This window comes from Chiroxiphia lanceolata, chromosome 10, assembly GCF_009829145.1.
Source record: "Chiroxiphia lanceolata isolate bChiLan1 chromosome 10, bChiLan1.pri, whole genome shotgun sequence".
NCBI classification, from domain to species: Eukaryota; Metazoa; Chordata; class Aves; order Passeriformes; family Pipridae; genus Chiroxiphia; species Chiroxiphia lanceolata.
The window spans coordinates 21,208,151-21,231,109 of NC_045646.1; the positions used below are offsets into that span (position 1 = coordinate 21,208,151).

General features: G+C 48.6%; 1 protein-coding gene across 4 annotated transcripts; it reads right to left on the bottom strand.

Annotated features, from left to right (window-relative positions):
- Positions 1–5,946: 5,946 nt before the first annotated feature.
- On the bottom strand, positions 5,947–22,563 carry TRA2B (transformer 2 beta homolog). 4 transcript variants are annotated; one of them, XM_032697849.1, is made up of 10 exons: positions 22,373–22,497; positions 15,785–16,062; positions 15,381–15,514; positions 11,978–12,140; positions 11,529–11,717; positions 10,617–10,732; positions 9,780–9,863; positions 7,371–7,433; positions 6,860–6,933; positions 5,947–6,351 (listed from the first exon to the last, which is right to left on the bottom strand). In XM_032697849.1, the coding sequence occupies exons 4-10, from the start codon at positions 12,008–12,010 to the stop codon at positions 6,341–6,343; spliced, it is 570 nt and encodes a 189-aa protein (XP_032553740.1). In that variant the 5' UTR covers positions 12,011–12,140; positions 15,381–15,514; positions 15,785–16,062; positions 22,373–22,497; the 3' UTR covers positions 5,947–6,340. The 4 variants fall into 4 exon arrangements, with proteins under 4 accessions (XP_032553740.1, XP_032553741.1, XP_032553738.1 ...); XM_032697850.1 differs by having other exon boundaries at positions 15,381–15,569; XM_032697847.1 differs by lacking the exon at positions 15,785–16,062 and having other exon boundaries at positions 22,373–22,563.
- Positions 22,564–22,959: the final 396 nt, after the last annotated feature.

Here is a 22,959-nt window from a genome sequence, read left to right on the forward strand (position 1 = left end):
GGCACGGGAGGGTCCCGCTCTGCGCCACCGGCCCCGGCCCGGCGGAGCCTCCGAGAGCGGCGGGCGGAGCCCGGCCCGGCCCGGCCCCGGGGCCGCCCCGCGGGGGGGCAGGTGGGCAGGGGGGGCCCGGGGGGACTCGGCCCTGTGCCCCCACAGCCCTTCTGTCCCGGAACCCACCGCACCGCAGCACCCCCAAAACAGCTCCCTCCATCACCCCCAAACCACCGCACCCCGTGAGCCCGACCCACCTCAGTCCATCACTCCCAACCCCTCCCCTGCCCCAGGAACCCACCACGCCCCCAAACCGCACCCTGTCACCCCCGACCCCTCCCCTGCCCTGGAACTCACCTCACTCCAGCACCCCCTGACCCCTCTGCCCCAGAACCCACCGCACCCCAGCGCCCCCAACCCCTCTGTCCTGGAACCCAGCACATCCCAGCCCCCCGGACTCCATCACCTCCGATCCCATCACCTCCAAACCCAGCACCCCCAACCCCTCCTTTTGCTCTGGGACCCACCACACCCCAGCGCCCCCAACCCCTCTGCCCCAGAACCCACCACACCCTGTCATCACTCCAAACCCTCTGCCGTGCATCCCACCGCCCCCATCACCCCGACCCCATTACCTCCAAACCCTCTGCCCTGGAACTCACCACACCCCAACACCCCCAAACCCTCTCCCTTGGATCCCACCACACCCCATCACCCCGACCCCTCTGTCCTTGAACCCACTGCAGCCCATCACCCCCAAAACCTCCTCTGCCCTGGCACCCACCACATCCCAGCATCCCCAACTCACTCACCCCCCAACTCTCCTCTGCCCTAGAACCTGGTGACATCCCAGCACCCCCAACCCTCTGCACCCCATCACCCCTGACCCTTCAGGAGTTCCCTTCAGGGACAGGAGGGACAGGGAAATTGTTTTGCTCAGGAACCAAGGTAAAAAAATAAATAAGAAATAAATTCTAATATGTATATATATATATAAAATAAAATGTAATAAATTAATAAATAGAAGATATCATTAAATATTAATTTTTTAAAAAGTAAATAAATGCTCCTTTTAGGAAAAGCAGAGTGTGCAAACCCTTCCCAACCCAGATTCGACTGGGCATCGCTGTGTGTGAGCCCATTGTCTGAAAGGCTCCAGGAGACACCAAACCAGTGCCAGACACTGGAGCACCGAGCTGGGCACGTTCTCAGCCCGCTGGGAAACAGCTCCTGCGGCCTCTGGGGTGTGTGGCTCTGCTGGAGGGTGTCCTCAGGTGACCAGGAGCTGCTGTCGCCACCTGCCAGCAGGTTAAATGACATTTTCCTCTCTCCTTTTTAGAACAAAAGCCAAATCCCTATGGAAGCGCATCCGAGCTGTGACCAGAGACTGGAGTAAGGTGCACGATAATACTGGCTGGGGGGGGTGACAAGTGGCCTCGTGTCCCAGGGACAGTCATCCCTTGCTGGGGCGGGGGGGGGGGGGGGGGTGAAGGGCAGCAACCTGAATCCCCTGGATTTTAAGGCAATTAAAGGACAATTAAACCATCCCTCTGCCACTCTTCCCCTGGCACAGGGAGATGGATGGAGTAGGAATAGCGGTGACGGGAGCTCGATGCCATGCCTACAGCAAAAATAGATGTGGTTGGGCTGTGATGATGCAAAGCCAGAAGAATCCTTCTCCTCCGATTTCCCCGGCTTTGCTTTCAGGCGGCTCCTGCCTGGCTGTCATTTGTCACCGGCGCCAGGGGCTCCCCCAGCCCCAGCACGTTTTTGGGGGTGATTTTAGGCTGAAATGGGTCATTAATGTCCTTTTCAAAGATCTGACCCCCTCAATCAGGTCATTCCTTCCTCCTCAGGGATGAGCTATCGACAGGAACGGGGCAGGGAGCTGCCGGTTCATCGCGTGAGGTCACTGCCACTGGGAAGCAGCGGGAGAAACACGAGGCTTCAGGATTAATGAGTGCCCACGGGATCCAATACCTACTTATGACTCCTCACTCCAGCTTCTGGAGCTGGATGGATCGGAGGAGTCTCCTGCAGGCACCAGCATGAGCTCATCCCCCCCTGCCCCCGAGTTTTGGCCGTGCAGAAAGAGCTCAACAACCTTCCCCAGAGGTTTTCCCAAACCTACGGAGCTGGTGCTCTCTTCCCCAGAGTTTTGGGGGATCGCTCTTGCTCTGATTGTGATGCTCAAGGGGAGTTTGTGCTACAGGGAGGGAGATTTCAGAGCACTGCTACAAAATAGTTGGAGAGGCAGTAAATGGTCCTAAAAGCAGTGCAGGATCCAGCAGGAAAGGGAAAGGCATCTTCTGAGGGCAGCCCTGCAGGAGAGGACATTCCTCTCTGGAAAGGGACGCTGGCATGGAAAGAGTCCGGAATGTGGCAGCGAGACTGATAAAATGGGCAGAAAAACACAAGAGGTTGAAGGAGGATTTGTTTAGTCTGGAGAAGGGCAGGATAACCTGGTCCCTGTGAAGGGCTGCCTTGAAAAAAGAGAAACTAGGAAAAAAGCGGAGTGTTTGGTTGATTGAACATGGGATGAGAAGGAGGTGCCGTTCCTCAGCTGGAGGTTGGACAAACATCTGGGACTCCCACGTCCACCCCGGGGCTGCCCCGAGGGGTTCCTGAGCCTCCTCCAAGCTCTGGCTGGCCCACAGCTCCATTTTATCCCAAGCCTTTGGAAAGCCTGTCTCAGAGCAAGCAGGTTGGGATCCATGAGGTTTCATCCCCCTTTTCTGGTGGACTGGTCTTACTGGGACTCGCACTCAGGGCATTGGTTGGGCTCCTTTGATTTTGGGGAGGTCCTGGCTGGGGCACCTGTGTTGGATCCCTCCATGGATCCCACATCCACAGAGGATGTTGGGAACAGGACAGAGAAGGGTCAGAGTGGGGAGGGAGGATCCTGCCTGGAGCCAGCAGGAAGGATGTGGTGGCTCCAGAAGTTACCCCAGAAGGCTGTGGTTATCCAGCAGGAAAAGCTCAGTGACCTGGCTCAGGAGGAACCCGCCTCAGCTCTCTGATCTATTTTCCCTGAATCCTTAAGGATATTTTTCACTCATTCATCACACAGAGAATCTCAAGAGAGCTTCATCCCACCCTTGTCCTGTCAGGATAGGGAACAAGGTGGGATACAGCTGCTCATTGCTCCATGGGGCTGCAGAGACTACACAGGACAGGCAATGCCTAAAAAAACCTCCCAATAAACCCTGTCCTAAAAATTAACCCTTTTCCTTTCCAAAAGGGCTTGGTTTGTTTTCCCAAGTGTGTTCCAGAGGTGACTCCATGTGCCATGACACGGAGTGGGAGCGGAGCGTGCTGCCGGGGTGGCTCTTACCTGCCCTTCACCACCCTGGGCAAGGCACGAGGCAGATCCCAAATTCCCACTAATCTGGTGTGGATGAACTGTCTGGAATGTGTGTTTTGGCTTTTGGAAACCTCGCAGCGAGCGAGTGAACGGTGCAGCTGCTGCAGAGGTGAGGGAAGAGCATCAAGGACTGGGCTGGAAGGAGCCCACTTCGGCAGGTGGGGTTATCCCTCAGGAACAGCGAGGCTGGGAAAACAATTCACAGTTTGGTTGGAAAACACATCCATGATTTTCAAGCCCTTTGGGAATTGTTTTACTCACCCTTTGCTGGGACATGAGGGAAAATCTCCCAACTACTCACTGGATTTTGGAAGCTTCCAGGTCTGTAACAGTCGGGAATGCCGAGGTGGAGGCACTGCCGTGGCCGGGTCATTAAATTAAGGACTGGGACTGTGTTAATTACACCTGCACAGGGGCCGAGTGTGAGTGAGACAGAACTATGGGAATGATGGACAGGACCAGGAGCTCCTTCCCAACAGGCTCCAAGTTGTGCTGACTCTCTCAAGGGGACCTGCAAGGGACCAAGGTGGTGGAGCGAAGGTCAGAGATGGATACCTAGGAATGCCCTGTGGAGCTGGACCCTTTCTATCCGAGCAGGAAAATTAAAGGATCAGCTTCTCGCAGCTCCAAAGCAGCTCTGTTGGGATGGGAACACTTGCCTTGCCTGTGATGGATTTGCTGGAGCCAAAACAGGAGCTGCAAAATAAATCCCTTGAACCCAAATGAAGGAGCTGCAAGGAAAAATGGGATTTTTAGACCCACAACTGCCCTGATGCTCCGCAGCTCCCTCGAGCGGCACGATCCTGACAGGGATCCTTGTGTCCAGGGCAAGTGAGGAGGTGCCACAGGGCTGCACAGGGACAGGAGCATCTCTCATGCTGGGAGAGGCCCAAACTGCTCCAGAGGAAATTCCACCTGCACGTGTGGAGAGAGACCAGTGGCACAAACATCTCCTGGTTTCCTTTTTCCCCTCCACGTGCTCCGAAGGTTTGTATTTGTCCTGCTCCTGACGGGAAAGCGGGTCAGGAAAGGGCACAGCCTGTCACATCCAGCCAGCAGATGCTGCTCTGGCAGAGGACTCCTCCCCGCCCCGGGGGGATCCAGGCTGGGGGTCAGGATACACTTACCCCCCTCCCCAGGGATAATTCCTGCCTGGCTCCCGGCGGAGCCCCAGGACGCCCAGCCGTGGTTTCCAGCTCATCACATACCACAGCAGCCTGTCAGCCGCGTCACGGGGCAACACTACACCCAGGAGCGGCTGAGCGGGGCTCACCCTGCACACGGAGCCCTCGGAATGATTCAGCAGCAGGAAGCACCACACAAGAGGCTCTGCTGTGGCTGGGCTGCAGCAGCTGCTTCCCAAAGCCCAGGAACAGCTTTAACGTGGATTTTGGGGCTCACCTCGGCACTGCCTCCCATGGACACAACCACGAGTTCTTCTGGCTTGTCTGCATCCAGATCCAAGCCTTCCCTGGCCTTTATGACAAGGACATTGAGGGGCTGGAGTGTGCCCAGAGAAGGGGCTGGAGGAGCTGGGGGGACTCAGCCTGGAGAAAAGGAAGCTCAGGGGGGACCTTCTCATTCTCTCCAACTCCCTGACAGGAGGGGGGGGTCGGGCTCTGCTCCCAGGGAACAAAGGACAGGACAAGGGGAAACGGCCTCAGGCTGTGCCAGGGGAAGGTCAGGTTGGACATCAGGATGAATTTCTTCCTGGAAAGGGTTGTCAAGTATTGGCACAGCTGCCCAGGGCAGTGGTGGAGTCCCCATCCCTGGAGGGATTTAAGCCATGTGGCACTTGGGGACACGGGTCAGTGTGGCCTTGGCAGTGCTGGGGATGGCTGGACTCGATGGTCTTAGAGAGCTTTTCCAACCTAAATGATTCCATGATCCATAGAGCACCATGGCCTGCAATGTTCACACCATCTGGCACATGGATTAGGGACACTCTCAGCACAGGAACCATGTGACACATTCCAAGGAATGTGTCAACAGGAGCAACAACTCAGTCCTGGATGAGCCGTTATTGCTCAGACAGTTAAAAATAATCACTGCCCTGATCCCATTGTCCACTCAGGACAAGTAAAGACAGGGAAGTTTTTACAAATACCTGGATAATTTGTAAATCCCTGACACCTGGTGTGGTGTTGTTGGTCACCTCCTCTCCAGGCAGCTGCAGCAGGCAGGGCCTATTCCTTCAGTCCCCTGCTCCATGTGATTTATCAAACTCCTCGTGAGAGCAAACATAGAAAGGATTTTCTACCCTACATCCACAGGTAACATCATTTTTGAGTCCAGGAATGACTATAGTGTTATTTCTAGACAACAACCCCACATTCTCACGATGAACCAGTGTGGAAAGCTCCTCCAACACAAGATTAAAAAGTAATTAGCTCACAGATCCAACTGCACAGATTCCCAAGTGAGGGATTCAGGGCTGATTTTAGAAGTGAGAAATGGACTTGAGAAGCACTTTAAGTACAATTTTTTTTGTGGGACACCAAAGGACTGGCTGATCCTGAAAGGCATGGACAGCACTTGCCCTGGGATTACCTGAAGGATTTTGTTTTCTTGGCAAAAATAAGTAGGAAAAGAAAAAAACAAACTTGTTTTTGTTTTATTTGTCACTTTCGGAAAGCATTTTACACAGGTTTGGATCTTGGGAGTAACTTGGAATCAGTAGAAAAACCTAACTGCACAGTTTTTGTCTTTACAATAGAAACCCTTCAGGAGTCAAAATGGAGACTAAAAAAATACATGCAAAACATACTCCTTCCAAAACACAACTGAAAACAAAGCACCAACTACACAAATACGCAGGATGAAACAGCACTGAACACCACAGAAGTCATCCTCATAAAAGGTGTCAAAGTCACCTAATTCACTAGGCACTGTCACTTGGTTAAACAGAGGAGACAATAAAAAAATATTGTCCACAAACTTGCAATTTCAACTCAAAGGCTGTAGCTAGAAATTCCGTGTCATGCTTTAATAGCGACCTGGAAGAGAAAACAAACACAGTAAAACACACTGTCAGACTTCAAGGACTGAGAGATTTGGAACTAAAGCTCGCTGCCCCCCTTCAAACCTGCATCAAATTCCAGAGCCTCATGTCCTGCAGGTAACCAAACTCCTGCTTTAAGAGAGTTCTGGAGGAAGGAACAGGACCTCAGCCTCAAAACAAGTGCTGTTATCTTGTTTATTTTCTCCAAACTAAATATCTGCTCTGTGCTCAAGGCTGCCTGTTGCTCAGTTCCTTCAAAAGGAACTGTGGTTCAATAAAGGAACCAAGCTGAAGTCAATCCTTATGGACACAAAAGCTCAAAAGACCTTCAGGGAAAGGGGAAATTTGCTTTCGAGATGTGAACTCTGAGATTAGGCCAGGCCAGTTTGGACAGGGCTTGGAGCAACCTGGTCTATGGAAGGTGTCCCTGCCCATGGCAGGGATGAGCTTTAAGGTCCCTTCCAACCCAACCCAACCCACCGCAGGATTCCATGAGTACTTACGAGGTGAGTAGGATCGGGATCTGGACCGGGATCTGTAGCCCCCTCGGCTGTAGTATGGGGACGGTGACCTCCTCCTGGGAAAGGGGGGACAACAAACAATCCCTTTGTTAAACCCAGCTTTATGTGGACACCTCTAACCCCACCCTGGGCTTGGGAATGCACTTGGGAAAACTAATGAGCACAGGAAGAGTTGATCAACATTTCCAGTGGGTAACACAGCGAAGATGTGAATTGTCTAATACCACGTCTAATGTTATTTTTGACTCTTACAACAAATACAACCTCTTGCACTCACAATTTGCCCACATGTCACTTTAGTTTCAAGTCAGGAGCATCCTAAACAAGCAGGGCAAGACAAATCCACCTTAGCTTTTAATCTGAATTATTTGTCCAAGATGAAGATTTATTTGACTTGCAGTCGCTGCTACAGCCAACCCACCCCAAACCCCTCCAATCCAGGCACTCCCAAGTTTTGTGTTTCCTTGCCCAGTTCCACTAATCCAGTAAATACCTGTAAAACTGATCCCTGTCCTGAACAGCTCTCCAGCCTCCTCCTCCACCGCCGCCTCCTCCTCTGTGAAAACAAAAGCAGAACGACTCTTAAGAATTTGAAAAATAAACAAGAAGTTCATTGTACAAGCAAAAAACATCATCAAGGGTATGAAAATGATGTCAAGGCAAGAAAACATTGGTTCCTGCACCGGATGATGCTGAATTACTTCGCTGTGTTCATTTTTACCCATTTAAGGCAGGCCCCCTTTGAGTTAATGATTTTTTTTAAAAGTAGCAAGATCAACTCACTACCCCGAGGACAAATGTTGATTCCAAGGTGGAGGCAGGAACCCCCCCCCCCCCCCCCCCCCAATATTTTCACACTTCAGTCACATTTAAACAAGAGCTGAGGTACAATTTCTCCTTGTATAGAACACAAACAACTTATTATTGCATTTAATATTAAGTGGTTGGACTGGTACCTCCTCAGACTTAAAAGAGCAAAGCGTTACCAGAAGGAGACTAAATCAAGCTTAAAGTCTTCTCCAGTTGTGGTTTGGTAACTGGTTTTAAGGTTAGTCTTTAGCTTACAGATACTTTTCCAGGCAAAATTAAGCCTCCCATGGAAACGAGGAGAAGTTTTAACAGGACAATTCCCATCTGACACTGTATTTCCCTTAAGGTTTTATTTTCACAGAGGGCAGGGAAGGCAAAGGAATTGTTACTAATTGAATTTTCAGGGTGGGGTATGCTATGCTTCACTGCATCTTCAACAATTCCAAGCCTCCCTTCCTCAGGGAAGCACTCATGACACCCCAACACTTCTCTCTCCCTCATTCTCCCTCACACAACCAGGACAAGAGAACAGCAGATCCTGATATTTTTAAAGCAGCCACATGAGGCATTTGTGGCTCCATATTCCTGGAATCATGGAATGGTTTGGGCTGGAAGGGACCTTAAAGGCCACTTTGTTCCACCCCCTGCCACGGCAGAGACACCTTCCACAGAGCAGGTCACTGTCCCGGGCTGCAGCTCCTGACCCCGTGATGGCTTCTGGTGACACCTCACAAACATCTGACCACTGGTCAGGAATGAAAAGGAACCCCTTCAGCACTGAACATCTGGGCTCCTGCCACATCTAACCAAGGAAGAAATGACACTCGAAGAGCACACAAGCAACAGATCTCAAGGACAACCAGCACACCCCGACTGACCCTTCCTGAGACAATGACGAAATCTGAGCTTGGAAGAAGTGCAAGACAGATGGTGCAAAACTCTCACCAACCACTGCAGAGCCACATCTTTTGCTGTCCTTAGGTGTCTTTATTCTGATATTTACATCAGAATGCCACACAAAACCAAGGGAAGTGGGAGAAGTAAGCTGGAAGCACCATTTAACAGCCTGGGTAGCACCAGACTATGCTGTATGTCCTTCCTGTGCCCCAAGACCCTCGTGAGCTGCTCCAGTACTTTGGTTAATTACTTTTAGCACATTAAGTGAGGTGAAGTTTTAACTATCCCAAGCAAGTTTCTGCACCTCGTGCTCCAAAACAAACTAGATGACTGATCCAAGAGCCTTCTACCACATCTGAAAGCTACACACCAATGGTGGCAAAGAATCCAGCTATTTCCATGAATACATGGCTGCCATCAGGGAACAATCCTAAATCCACCTGTTGCAGAGGCATTAAAGCTTTGCAAACCACTGGGAAGCACTACTACACAATTCTGCAATTACAGGAATGCTTGCTGATTGCAGGCAGAAAAAATAAACTCTTGAATTTGTGTCCAGCTTAAGAGCGTCCCAGAAATTGTGAGGATTCCACAGGGAACATTCTGGAAAATGCAGAGGGCAAACTTCTCCATCACTAGCACCAATTACACCCCAAACTTGTTTACACACATATCCAACTTGAAGAGGTATGTTAAAAAAGCTTTGTAAATGCAATTGTCCAGTAGAAAACAGGTCTGTTACAATCCCCAACTCCTTATTTTTGGCAACATTTGAGGTACCGTAATTATCAGCGGGAGATACTGGGGAGCACTGCAATTTCTTTTTGTGTACCACACTCTGCTCTATATCTAAGCTGGCACTGTAATCCCAACTCAAATATCAGATCTGCACCGTCTCAGCGCTAACAGATGATCCAACCAAAGATTCTTCTAAAATCAGAGTACAGAAAACACACTTAATGCAGACCCAGAAGACATTAGGGACTGAATCACGGCACGAGTTAAACACCACAAAGTATTTCTCAGTGTGACCGACGTGATTTGTCATTTTGGTGACGATTTCACAGGAAGGTTCCAGAATGACAAGTGAGTGCAAAACTCTTCTGTCACACTTACGTAGGATGAACTGATGCCTGTGCAGGTAGCTGAGAAAGCAGAAGCTTCCAAAGCAGTGAAATCCCCCCGAGCCCCTCACCTGTATGACCTGCTGTAATAGTCCCTGTCGTCGTACCCTCGGTCGTACCCTCTGTCGTAGTAATCTCGTCGTCGGGAGCTGCCACTGAGGAGGGAGAGAGGGTTGTATTTTATCAGATATTAAACATTCACATGGTTTGCAGTCAGCTAAGTTCATATTATTTAAACTGGGTTGTGTTATTACCTCCCACCCTCACAGCTGAAAAGACCAATGTAGGTAGGAACAGAACTACTTAAACAATTGCTTTTTAAACGCTTGAACTTTCAGCCAGGTCCTTTCCTCTCTGGTCTGCAACCTCTTAACCTCACAGGCACAGGAGGAATTTCATTCTGTGACTGCTCTTCATTCACTCTGAACTCTGAGCAAGCTCCTTTTGAATGAACTTTCTGATTACAAAAATAACCTGCAGTCTCAACACAACATCAACATCACCACCAGTGAGCTGAAAGTCTTGGGAAATCAATTGGGGAATGACTTGGGAAAACAATTTACACTCTTGGCAACTGGAAGTCAAAAGTGTACTGTGTGGACAGGGGGAACTGCTAATCCCAAATATTAATGGAGCCACACAGCTGCTCCACCAGCATTTGTTCATTCACTCTTGAAAACCTGAGCTAACAAAGCTTAAAATAATTTAGAAATTAAAAAAAGACATGTACTGTAGACTTTTTGAATCTAAAGAGCTGGAAAGAGATGCAGTAGTGAGGCAAAAGGCTGATAAACCAAAAAAACCCACTCAGAACCAGGTGTCTTAAAGGGGAAACAGAACAATTCCTATAAAACACAAGGCAATTAATCCTGGTTTGCAAAACAAAAATCCCCACACAGGTCACTTACTAAGTGGGTCTTCCCATGTAGATTCCAGGGGTGGGTGTGTGAGGTCTTTTTGTTATGGAGAAGTCTACCCGGATCCTTCTTCCATCCAGCTCCATTCCATTGGCACGTTCCTTTGCCTAAGGAATGATAAAATACCATCCAGCTGTGGGCATGAACTTTGGTATCAACACAGATTTCTAACCATTGCTCTAAGTCCTAAAAAGACTCCGTTTGGAGCCAGGTCTGACTCACACTTTCTGCATAACACTGAACATAAGCCATAAGACCATCTGGACTTAAACATCAGTAACGACTGAAAATGTAATTTATGAGCCATTAAAAGCCTGAAAGGAACATAATTTAACAAGTGTTGCAGTGCCTCTTAATAAGATTAAGAAGAATCTTTGAACATGCTGATGTAGGGAGATGCAACTACTCCAGTACACAAGAAGCAGCAGTTAACAAAGAGCACTGTTATGCTGATTTAAGTGTTTTCTCTCCTCCAATACACCCCTAAAAATATCCATAACCATGAATATAATGATATCAGAGTCATAAGTAAATCTGAATTGAAGAACTCAAAACAATTGTGGTATTTTTCTGCCAAGTAGCAGGACCCACATCCAAAGCATCCACGTGGAAGCCTTCATGCCAGATGTGGAACAGAAGACACTGGAGAGTTTCAGGAGTGGGATTTATGCAGAATATAAGCCTGGTTCTAGCCCATAAGCACACAGCTCTGCAAGGCTGGCACCGGTGTAGGATTCTACACTGGGTGAGTACAGAATTCCCTGTTCATTCTGTAGCACTCACAAGCCCAAATTCCATGACTGTGAGATGCCAAGCATTTCACAGGTCCCGAGTTTGCCCAGGTGACAGAATAAACACCTGTGGAAGTGAGAGCCCACAAACATTCCCCAGCCCCCAACCTACTTCCTTGGCATCCTCCACGTTCTCGAAGTACACGAAGGCAAATCCCCTGGAGCGCCGGGACTGCTGATCGTACACGATGGAAACATCGGCAATGGGCCCGTACTTGGAGAACACTTCTCTCAGATCCCTTTCTGTGGTGTAGAGGCTCAGCCCAAACACCCCGAGACAACAGTTTGGGTCAGGATTTGCCTAAAGGGAGGGACAGACAGAGATCAGAATGAAACAGGCTGTATTTGCAGTGCAGGTTGTGACTGTCAGGGTTTCAAAATAAAACAAAGATGGGGCCAAGATCTGGGCTGGGCTAATGGAGACACCATCACAACAAAGCCAGAGGAACACAAGCCTCCTCTCACAGAAACCCTTTGTGTTCTCGGGGTACAGCACAAACCAGCAGGCTGGGGGGCTGCAGGCTGTGCCCAGCACTGGGAGTCACTCCTGAGCACACATACCCTGTTTCCAATGTGACGCCTCCGAGTCGACATGGGGGAGTGGCTGTGGCTGTGCCGGCGCCGATAGTCCCGACTGTACGACCGGCTCCTGGATCTCCTGTGGGAGCGCGACCGGGAGCGGGACCGCGTGTAGTGTCTGCGGGAACTCCTCCTCGATCTAGATCTGAGGGGACAAAGGTACACTGTTGGCTTGGTTTGGGGCTTTTAACCCTCCAAAAATACATCAGAGTCACAAACAGCTCATTTTCCCAAGTCCTGCAGCCCCACACGCTTCACTTATAAACAATTTAGTCACTACTCACAAAGACTGTTAAATATTCACTGTTAAGATTCCTGCAGGAGCCTCTCCTTGATTTTACTCAGCTTTTAACTTCCTTTAACAAGACTCTCTTGGTTTGACACAGTTATTAGAATAGTCAGAGTTTAGTTAAAGACAGGTGGGGGGGCTGTCTTTTAAAACTTATCAGATAAAGGGAACAGGAGTATGGTTTAACATTAAGCCTGCACCACTGCAGAGGGGGCACTGAAAAATAAATACACCTTTAAAGTCTGGCAAACAGCCCTGAAACAGAGCTCAACACAATCTGCAGGAATTAAGCTGCAGTAGCTCCTTTACCTGCTGGTATTTCAGCAGTTATTTATCACTAGTTGTTCATCAATGTTGACACGTTCACACTCCAAGTGTCTTCAGACAAAGGTGCAACTGCTCACTGATTTTCTTTTTCCCCCCAGGAATGTTTTCTGACAGCATAAGCTCCCTGGACATGAGGTTCTGGAACACTTCCATTCCTTCTCCCAGACCCTCAGCCCTCCCAAAACAGCCAATCCTAGGGGAAAAGCTGGGCAGGCACTTCCACTGGGATACTCTGCCTGCCCTTGCCCTGTGACACTGCACTGAATAACCTGCATTCCACACCACTCCCAAGAAAAATCCCTGCAAGGCTAAGAAGTGCAGTTAGCAGTTTAACAGCCAATGGATCTAAGTCATAAATTGTTGATTTTTAGGCCCTTGTGTCTTAGATGTCCTTCCTCCAGTTCCACAGCACCACCACACTGGCACGAATGAAGCTCTGAACCTGAACTGGTTTCTACTCCTGAGCATTTAACAGCTTCTTCCACAGCCAGGATTTCTCCCCACTTGTCACCAGACAGCCAAACTGCAGGATAGATCTCCTGAAAAAACACCTCCAACCTCACCAGCAGCGAGCCAGATAAGCTCAACTTGAAATATATATCCATGCCCAGGAGAAATTACTGCAGCATATCCCATTACAGCACTTCTAACTATGTATTTAGAACGAAAACATTATTTTTGGCAACAGAAAGTTTACCAAAAAAAAAAAAAAACCAGAGAACTTCCCTGAAGCTAGGAAGACAGTAAAAAAAAAAAAAAACCAACAAAAAACTGAAATAGTAATAATAATAAAAGAAGTTGCACACATGCACACAGCCACGTTTCAGCCAGATATAGGAAAAAAAAAATAATTAAGGCAAATACAGAGTCGATATTCCAGGTACCAGAACGGTCCAGCCAAAGATAACAAGCTGCACACTTCAATAAAAGTAGATTTTTAAATCAGATAGATCCACACCCCAACTGATAAAAACACCAGGACACAGGTTGGTTCCCAAATCAAAGTTTAATTTACCAAGCTGGTAACTCAAAAATACATTTGCAACAGAAACTACCAAGAAACATGAAAGTTCTCACAGGGTTATTTCTCTGGGGAGAGCCAGATTTAAATGATGTGCCCCTGACCACATCCCAAGGTGCGACAGCACTGAAGAGAGATTAAAATACAATGTTTCTAAATATGTGCCTTGACACAATTCCACCCAAACCTGCTAAAGAACACTAACCCTGCTCTACAATTCCAGTATTTCCAGCCATAGGCATCTTCAAGACAGCTGTTAAATGCTCAGGAAGCCATAGTAGTCATAAACTGCTACTTTTGGTCATCAGAAATTATAAAGTCAGTTGCCAGGGTATTTAAGACTGATTTCTTGTAAAAGTAAATGATTTGCCAGGTCTCTGGTGAATTCTAGATCTTGCATTTGCTTCTCCAGAATTTTATACAATTTGTGATTGCACTCTTACTCAGTGTGATGGTTATCCTGCAAGTGGGAAACATGGGTATGGACTCCCTGGGGTCACGGATTAAGGGGCAGAAGGACATGCTGGGTGGGCTCCTGACTTTATTTTAAAATCAGAAGGTTCCCCAGGTGTGTTTTGCAGCCTCCACCCCCGAGGTTTTCAAACCCCAGCTGGACAAAGGCCTGAGAGCACAGTCTGAGCCTAGAGTTGACTCTGCCTTGGGCAGGATCTGGGACTAGACCCTTCCTGACCTGCCCTATCCCTCTCTCACTGCTGGCACTTCCAGAGGTCCCTCCAATTCCATCCTCTCCAACGGTGCTACTCCACCAAGTGTTTATGAATTTAATTTGACACATTTGTTCCTGCACTCCAGGGACTGCCAAGTGCATGATTTCACATTTGTGACTGTGCCTGAATTGGACAATAAACCTCGTTCTTCTGCTGTCAAAACCTCCCAGCCATTTTCCTTCTCACAAAAGCCTTTCACTTTGATCTTGCAAGATCTAACACGGTATTTGTGATTGCTAACAGCACAAAATCTCCCAGTGTCACCATCCTTCCCCCAGGCTTTGGCAGTTCCCTGCTTGTTCACATAAAAAAGTAAGTTGTGAACAGCTCAAGTGGAACCCCCCTCTGCTAAACCCCACTTTATTTAACCTGAATGCCTACAAATGAGTAAAAAAACCATCAACACCTTCATTTCTGCAGTCAGCACTCAACCATCAGCTCTTTTAGGAGGAACTCTGCACCCTGGTGAGTGCAAGGAGAGGTGATACAGTGCAAAAGGCACGTTCACAGGGTGTGTTTGTGCTGCCATGTAACAAATACAATGAGCAGGTTACTTTCTCTGCAACTCTCTTGGGGAGCTTGGAAAGCTGTCTAATAAAGTTCCCTAGCCTGTTAATTTTCAAGTTAAATTAAAGTATCTAAAAGGTCAGACTGTTATCTCTGCAACTGTTTTTCATTACCCACTCCAGGAACACCATGAGAAAACGTAATGTGACCTAAACTGGGCAATTCTAAAAAGTTCCTACCACTCCCTGCTCAGAAACAACTCAATACTCCAAGAGGCACTTCCAAAGTGGGTCAGAAGGGATACAAACCTACAGAGCTGACTACCTCCTGTGCAGCTGACTCTTGGAAAAAGCTGCAAAAATACCAATCCTGAAACCACTGACGCCCCTCTGCATTCCACGGCCACAGATCCCTGGTAACTGCGGGAGCAGAACCGGCTGAGTTGGACGTCACCTCGGACTTATAACCACCTGAGTTGTGAAGAGGAGGAAGAGGTAAAAGAAGCCAACTCACCTGGATTCAGACCTGGATCTAGATTTTGACCTGGAGCGCCTGGAATCCTCCTTAGAGCGAGATCTTGCAGGGGTGTGTCTCCCCGACTTGCCAGACCCATGAGCACTTCCGCTTCTGGAAGCAGAGCGGGATTCCTGCACGCAGATATTGAAAGCCTAATTTGGACACAATTCCTCGTTTACCTCAGGGCTGCAAACAAGCTCCAGTGAAATCAATGGAAATATTCATTGCTACGTGTCCGGGCAGTTGGATTAGCACTGCCTAGATTGTTAAGGTGGTTTTTTTTTTTTTTTTTTTTTCCCTGGTAGACACTTCTTTACCCTGCATGTACTTTTGCTATTAAACAGATAATGCATGCATGTTTAGCAAAATATACAGGGACACATAAACAGACTAGTAATTACTTAGCGTAGTGCTTTCAGATTCCAGATTACTTCTTATCTTAACTTCATTTTTATTCCTTTTCTTCATTCTTCCGTTTCAAATTCTGACTTCTTTCATCTTCCCCACTTCACACAAATTGCTCAATATTCTACAAGTGGGACTTCTGGTCTGATAATTAGCATGCATTCACTTTCTTTTTTTTCAAATTTCAGCTTCACTTATTCCTGAGCTTCAAATAATTCTCATTTATAAAACTTGTCAAATGGCGACTTCCGCATTTTCCTTCTTCAACATTAACCTTAATAGAAAAAGAACAGGATGAAGAATATTTAAGAACTCCAGGATAAAATCTAGTGCCAAAACTGAAACTAGAAAAAAAAAAATGTGCTGTGGACTTTTACTATAAATGCAGTTTAAGGATTGAATCTACCAAAACCCTACGATTTTATCAACAGGTTCAGTCAACTCAGTTTAACTTAACACTAAGCAACTGAATTTGCTATTTATGCCTGTATTTAATATAGCAAGTGCAACTGCATCAGCTGAGTACCTCCTAAGGAATTGTAGCACCAGGAAACTCAAAATAGTTTGCACTGTCAGCCACATACTGAGACAAACTCCACAAGAAGTGAGCGCAGGAAGGTCCTGCTGCCCACTGCCCGCCGTGCTCTGGAATGCAGAAAGCACAGCGTGGGTGGGCCTTCAGTGAGCTACAACTGCCTGAACCCGGGGCCATCCTGCAGCTGAGGGGAAGGTTTGTGAGGACACACAGCCTCAGCCGCCTGCACAGCGGGGTCACACACCTGGGGTTACACCCGGGGGGTCACACACCCGAGGGTTATACACCTGGGGGGGTCACACAGCTGGGGGGGTCACACAGTTGGGGTTATACAACCGGGGTCACACACCCGAGGGTTACACACCTGGGGGGTCACACGCCCAGGGGGTCACACACGTCACACACCTGGGGGTCACACACCCGGGGGGGGGGGGGTCACACACCCGGGGGGGGGGGTCACACACCCGGGGGGGGGGGGTCACACACCCGGGGGGGGGGGGTCACACACCCGGGGGGGGGGGTCACACACCCGGGGGGGGGGGTCACACACCCGGGGGGGGGGGGTCACACACCCGGGGGGGGGGGGCACACACCCGGGGGGGGGGGTCACACACCCGGGGGGGGGGGGGTCACACACCCGGGGGGGGGGTCACACACCCGGGGGGGGGGGGTCACACACCCGGGGGGGGGGGGTCACACACCCGGGGGGGGGGGGTGTCACACCCAGGGTTAGACACCCGGGATTACACATTGGGGGGTTACACACCCAAGGTTACACACCTGGGAGGTCACACACCCGAGGGTTACACACCGGGGGGGGGTCACACACCCAGGGGGGGTCACACACCCGGGGGGGGTCACACACCCGGGGGGGTCACACACCCGGGCTTTGTGCTTCCATGGGAATCAGTTTTTTCCACCACCCAAAAACGTCCCACACTCCAACAGTGCTCTGGAACCACACCCCACCTGCTCTGTTATTTACTGGTAATCTTCTTTGGTACTGAGATAACCTAATTAGCAGTTTCAACTTATATATTTTTATCTTTAGATCAGTGTAATGCTTAGCTTCAGTCACATGCCTTGAGCACTTGAACAGACTAGGAGGCATTCTTAATTTCAAGGTATTAGAGAAAATTTAAAATTCAGCAAAAATTCTACTTCTTCCTAAAAAATAAGTCTACATTTAGAGTAAATTGTGATGAAAAACGATCATTAATGACACCACAGTATCAGATTTTTGTCAAAAATCCCTTGTTTTAGCTGTGCAACATCTCAAACTTGAGCAGTAATTTAACAGGAATCCTGGACTGAGCATTTAAAAATTCATTTGCTAACTCAAAATTAACCAGGCTTAAACCACTTCCATACAACTTAACCCAAATTTTAGCTCTTTACCATTCCCAACCATACAATATGGGGGGAAGGGGGAAGTGACTTACAGGATAAAGCAGATTTTCAATTAATTCCAAGAGCAATAGAAATTACCCAAAGTTGTCAAGGCCATACTCTTTGTTCAAATTTTTAAGGTTTTGTTCTAAACTACAGCTGCCCCATATACTGACCTGCAAAGGGCAAGGCAAACACTGAGAAGTAATTACAGTTACAATTTGCAGATTTAACCTAAATTCATTACTACCTTCAAAAGGAAACATTCCACAGAGATGAGTTCTGGGTTAATGAATTAATTTAGCCACAAGAAGCCATAACTCCTAAAAAGTTAGACAAAGCAAGATTCAAGAAGGGTTAAACCCCAAAACTAAGCAGTTCTTCCTGTGAGGAAAAATACTTCAATTCTCAAAAGGTAATCTGGGCAAGACAGAAGGAGCTGTGTCCAAATACAGGGGCACTTGAGGCTGGAAAGGACAGGAGAAATGCAGGATGAGAGGGAAGCAGGGAGCAGTTTGCCCACAAATACACCCCAAACCCTTTGCAGAACTTTTAGAAGTCAAAAGCTTTGAAGAATCAGGAGAGAATTGGTGAGTCTTCATTTATTTGGTAGTTTTTCAGGCAATATTCGCTGTATTATGTTAACATTGATGTGGGATCTGGACAGGGCAGCAGAAACTTGGGAAGAAAAATCCTTAGGACAACTCTCTCTCAAATCAGAAAACTGAACTGCTGGCTTATTTTCATCCAGCTCCTTTGGACTTCACAGCATTTCCCAGTTTTTAAACATCCACGTTTGGTTTCTAGATTCTCCCCAATCCACCACATTTTACAGGATTATGCCACTTCTTTATTCCAGCCTCGAAGGAATTCGTTGCACCTCACCTGCTCCGGACATCACTAGGACTGGTAAAACCCCCCAAAATTTCCCCAAGTTGTCACCCTTCCCACCCCCAAACCCCAGGAAATCCTCCCTACCCAAAATTCCATGAACCAGGAGTGTGCAGCACTCCAAACTTAGTTCACACCCCGTTACCCCTGAGGCTTCACACCAGTCACTCCCTCAGCTCACTGAAATTGGAGTTTCTCTTATCTGGTTTTGACGTCCTTCTTATTTTCTTTTCCTACTTTTTCCTCTTTCCCTCTGTGAATTTTAAGTTATTTAAAAATGCCAAATTGTCTCCTGTGATGCCATCTGAAAGAGGGAAGAAAGATCCCTCTTTATCCTGCCTATATTCCAGCACTGCTGGTCAGCAGATCGAGACTGGTGCCACTACTAAATGATCTTTTTTTTTTCTAACCTCAAGTCTGTCCAGTGTGAATTTAAAATCCCACCAAAACCCTCCATCTTTACCAACAGTTCTTCCCCTTCCTCAGGCATTCCTGGAATTCAGGTGGAAGCCCTGAAGTCCAGGCTTGGGGTTTCCAAGTGATTCTTTCCAGACTTTAGGCACATTAAAACCAAAGTGTGATACTGCAGGGATGGTATTTTGAGCAGCTCTAAGGACATTCATAAAGAATGTTACAGTGCTCCAGGAGCAGGGAATGTCACATAGCAGGATAATTTGGGGGGCAGGAGGCAGGAAAGGTTTCCATGGGCAGAAGCAGTTGGAAGGCCTGTGATGGCCATGAGTTCTTTGCACTTCTCAGATCCAGTTTTTCCTCACAGGGATGCAAGGTACAGATTTCAGTCAATAATATAAGATAGAGAAATAAAAGTATTAGGGCTTTTATAATCAAAGATCCCTATAAACTTATGTATTTCCACTTTCCTAGAGAAAGGTGCAGCCTCACATGTCACATCAGATCTGCAGCCCATTTCTCCAAGGTGTGTCTGTGCTGACTTCACATTCCTCAACCTCTCCACTATGGAATTTAGCAACTGAGCCAACAAAAAACCAACAGCTTTTGCCTCTCTTTCCCCCCTCCCCCCCCAAGGGACACAATCACCAGCTCAGATCTCTGCTGGGGGTGGCCTGGAGGGAAAAGCAGAACCATCCCTTTCCACAAGTTTCCAAGCTCCACAAAAAAAGACAAGAATGTGTTTTGCAAAATCAGGGTAGAGCTTCCTCCCACCACCTGTGCTGACCCTGGGGGCTCCTTCAGTGCCCCAGACTGGCAGGGAATTAACCCAGCAGCAAACCCCAAATGATTTTCTGACAGCTTTGGGTACTGAACCAGCCCCCCAAGAGGTCAGATCAAGTGCCAGCTGGTGAAGGAGGAACACAGGGAATGATCCATCCATCCTTTTGGAGGCATGGAGCTATCAGCCTGTCTCTAACTTTCTTGAACTGCCTCCCCAGACCTCCCTCTTCCACAATTCAGTAATAAAAGTCACCATTTTTTAAAAATATATGATTTAAATACCTTTTAAGTTATCTGCAAATCGAGCATTTACACCATGCACGTCACTCTGACAAAAAAAAAAATACACACAAATAAAGCCCTGACTCCTACTGAAGTTTCTGATCACAAATCAACCCATCACTATCAGAATTAACTAATTCATAAGAGACTCTATTTTTCCATTTAACTTGACTTTTCCCGACCCCTCCAAGCCTGAATCCCATGAAACTCTGTGAGAACAATTTCAATGAAAACAAAACAAACTTGGAAACCCCTGGCATTGCAGCACAGTGACAGTATCTGAAGCACATTCCAGCATTTGAAGTATTGGTGGCATTTAATAATTTAGTTTCTTCAGTCACAAAGTTTCCCACTATGGAGCATAAGCTGTAAAAGAGACTTCAAGTGGGGTCTTTTTTCCTTCTTTCATGTTTTTCTTTTTAAAACTGACATAGAAGCCAATTTAATTTTGTGTTGCTGCTGAAATACCAAATCCCCTTAGTGGCAAAAGCACCTGGAATTTCTCCTTCATCCCCATGAGGACTCAATCCAGTCAGGCCTGCAAACCAATGCAGCTGGAAATGGGATAAGAAAAGATCCAGCTGATTGAATCCCCAGATCTGACCAATTGCAGGAACACTACTGCAAGGGAGAGAGCAGGAACACATTTTTCAGGAGCACAATTCCTGGCCTGAAACAGCTTTACAGACACTTGTAAAGTCCCATCCCAGATTATTCACCCAAACACTGACTCTACTCTGCAGAGGCTTCAGCTTGGAAAAGTAGAAAAGCCACTGACTCAGTAAAATAAAAGCCTTAAATATGCAACAAAAATTCCTAAATAACAGTGGCAATAGCGTTAGGAAAGCCAATCCCTGCTCCAGTCTGGAACAGCAGGCCTGGAGCTCGTTGGTTTTAGGTTTACAAACATGTCCACTGCATACAATTCATCTATTTAAAAATCACAAAAGTTCAGACAAAACTAATTTTAAGCCTCGGCAAAAACTGCCTGCACAGGGTTTATGTATTTCTGTTTTAAATAAAAATATAGAAAAGCAGCAAGACAGCAGTTCCTGCCCCAAAACCCTGCACGGTGATGTTTCACAAAGACTTTGTGACAGAAGTTTTAACATTTCCACTCGTTCTGACCGAAAACACAATGCAGGTTATCCTGGCAAACTTTTTAAAGATTAAACTGGTTTCCAGTCCGACTCGCACAACAATTAAAAAAAGCAACTTTAAAAAAACCTGACACCCAAATACCCACCTTGAGCAAATACTCCTCCCTCACTAAAAACACACCAGTGACACGAACACATCAAGGGAGGAGAACACTGGGGGTAGCACAGCTCTGTTCCCTAATCCCTGTCTTTCACCATTCATTCCTATTTTTAACTTCCTAGAGACCAAATTTTTCCAACCTCACCTGCCTTGAAGTAGAAACACTCCTGTATCACACCTTATTATAGTGAATTAGTATGAAAAAGCCATATTCTAAGGAATCCTAATTGCTCAGAATTACTACATTCTTTAATATTTTTTGTCACCTCCAGTTTAGAATTTAACTCATCACCTCCACAGCTCCCTCCGATGCTGCAGCGAGTTAAGAAGTTAGAATTATGCTGAAAAAAACCCCAAAACAAAGTACTGACCCCAATTTAAAGGAAAACAAGGCTGATCCACTAAATAAAAAGCAACTAACTGTTAAAGAGGTCATCCGTACTGCAAATGTGCATCACAAACGTGAGGCTTAGCAACTCGTCTACTTCGGTATTAGTACAAAACCCATCCAGACAGTGAGATCTTAAGAGTAACTGTGAGGTCTGAAAGAATATCTGCTGCAGGTTTCACAAAGCGAGGGGGTTGCCTTCGACTATTAGGTTTAAATAAGAGCCCGAGCCACCCGGATGTGAGGCAGGAGCAGAGCTGTTGTTGTTACAGGCGACAGGCAGCAAAAGGCAGATAACTCAGAAAGTAGCTCCAAGAGCGGGCTGGAAGGCGACTCCGGAGAGAGGAGCGCAGGATTGCCGCTGCTCAGGGGCGGGACGGAAGGCGAGGGGCCCCTCAGGGCCCGGAGCCGCCATTTTGTCCCTCCCGGGTGCGCGGTCCCGGCCCAAGATGGCGCCGGGCGCCTCACGCGGGGCGCGCGGGGAGCGGCCCCCCCAGCACCGCCGCCGCCTCGCCCGCCCGCCAGCGGGATACGGGGGACACGAGGAGGGGGGGACGCGGGGGCGGCCATGCCGCCTGGAGGAAAGGGGTTAAAAGGGAAGGGATGGGGCCCGGCCGCGCAGCGCGCTCGGGCTCCGCGTATTACCCGCTCGCCGTAGTTCTGCTCCCCGCTGTCGCTCATCGTCCCGTCCCGCCGCTCGCGTTCCCACTCCCGCTCCCGCTCCCGCCGCCGCCGCCCCGACCGGACCGCACCGTCCGCGGCCACAACTCCGCCCGCACGGGAAGTGACGCGCACGCGGGGCCGCGCGCGCGCGCCCGACGGCACACAGGACACGCCCCCTCACGTAACGAGGCCACGCCCCCTACTGAGACCGCGCCCCCTCGATGAGAAGACCACGCCCCTGAGCTTTGGCCACACCCCCGTGACTGGGAGGCCGCGCCCCCCCGGTCTGAGACCCCGCCCCCGCGCTACCTCCCGTGGGGGAAAAACCACGCCCACGTATTGGGCTGCGACCACGCCCCCTATGAGGCCACGCCCCCACGCCGCTGACCTTGCGGTGAAGCCCCGTCCTCTCCGCCCTCAGGTGAGGCCTCCTCGCCCGTGAGGCGAAGGACACGCCCCCGAGTGCTCACCTGGAGGTGAAGGCCACGCCCTCAATGAACCCCCGCCCTCGATAAGGCCCCGCCCCCGGGGAAAGCCCCGCCCTCCGCTCCTCAGAGGGAGCTTCGACT

Bases quoted from the DNA above. Each gene is read 5' to 3' on its own strand.
- TRA2B (XM_032697847.1), bottom strand. From the start codon at position 22,408: ATGAGCGACAGCGGGGAGCAGAACTACGGCGAGCGG. The intron at 15,515-22,372 runs GTAATACGCGGA...ATCTGCGTGCAG, and splicing joins AGCAGAACTACGGCGAGCGG to GAATCCCGCTCTGCTTCCAG. The intron at 10,733-11,528 runs GTAGGTTGGGGG...ATCATTCCTTAG, and splicing joins ACGTGGAGGATGCCAAGGAA to GCAAAGGAACGTGCCAATGG.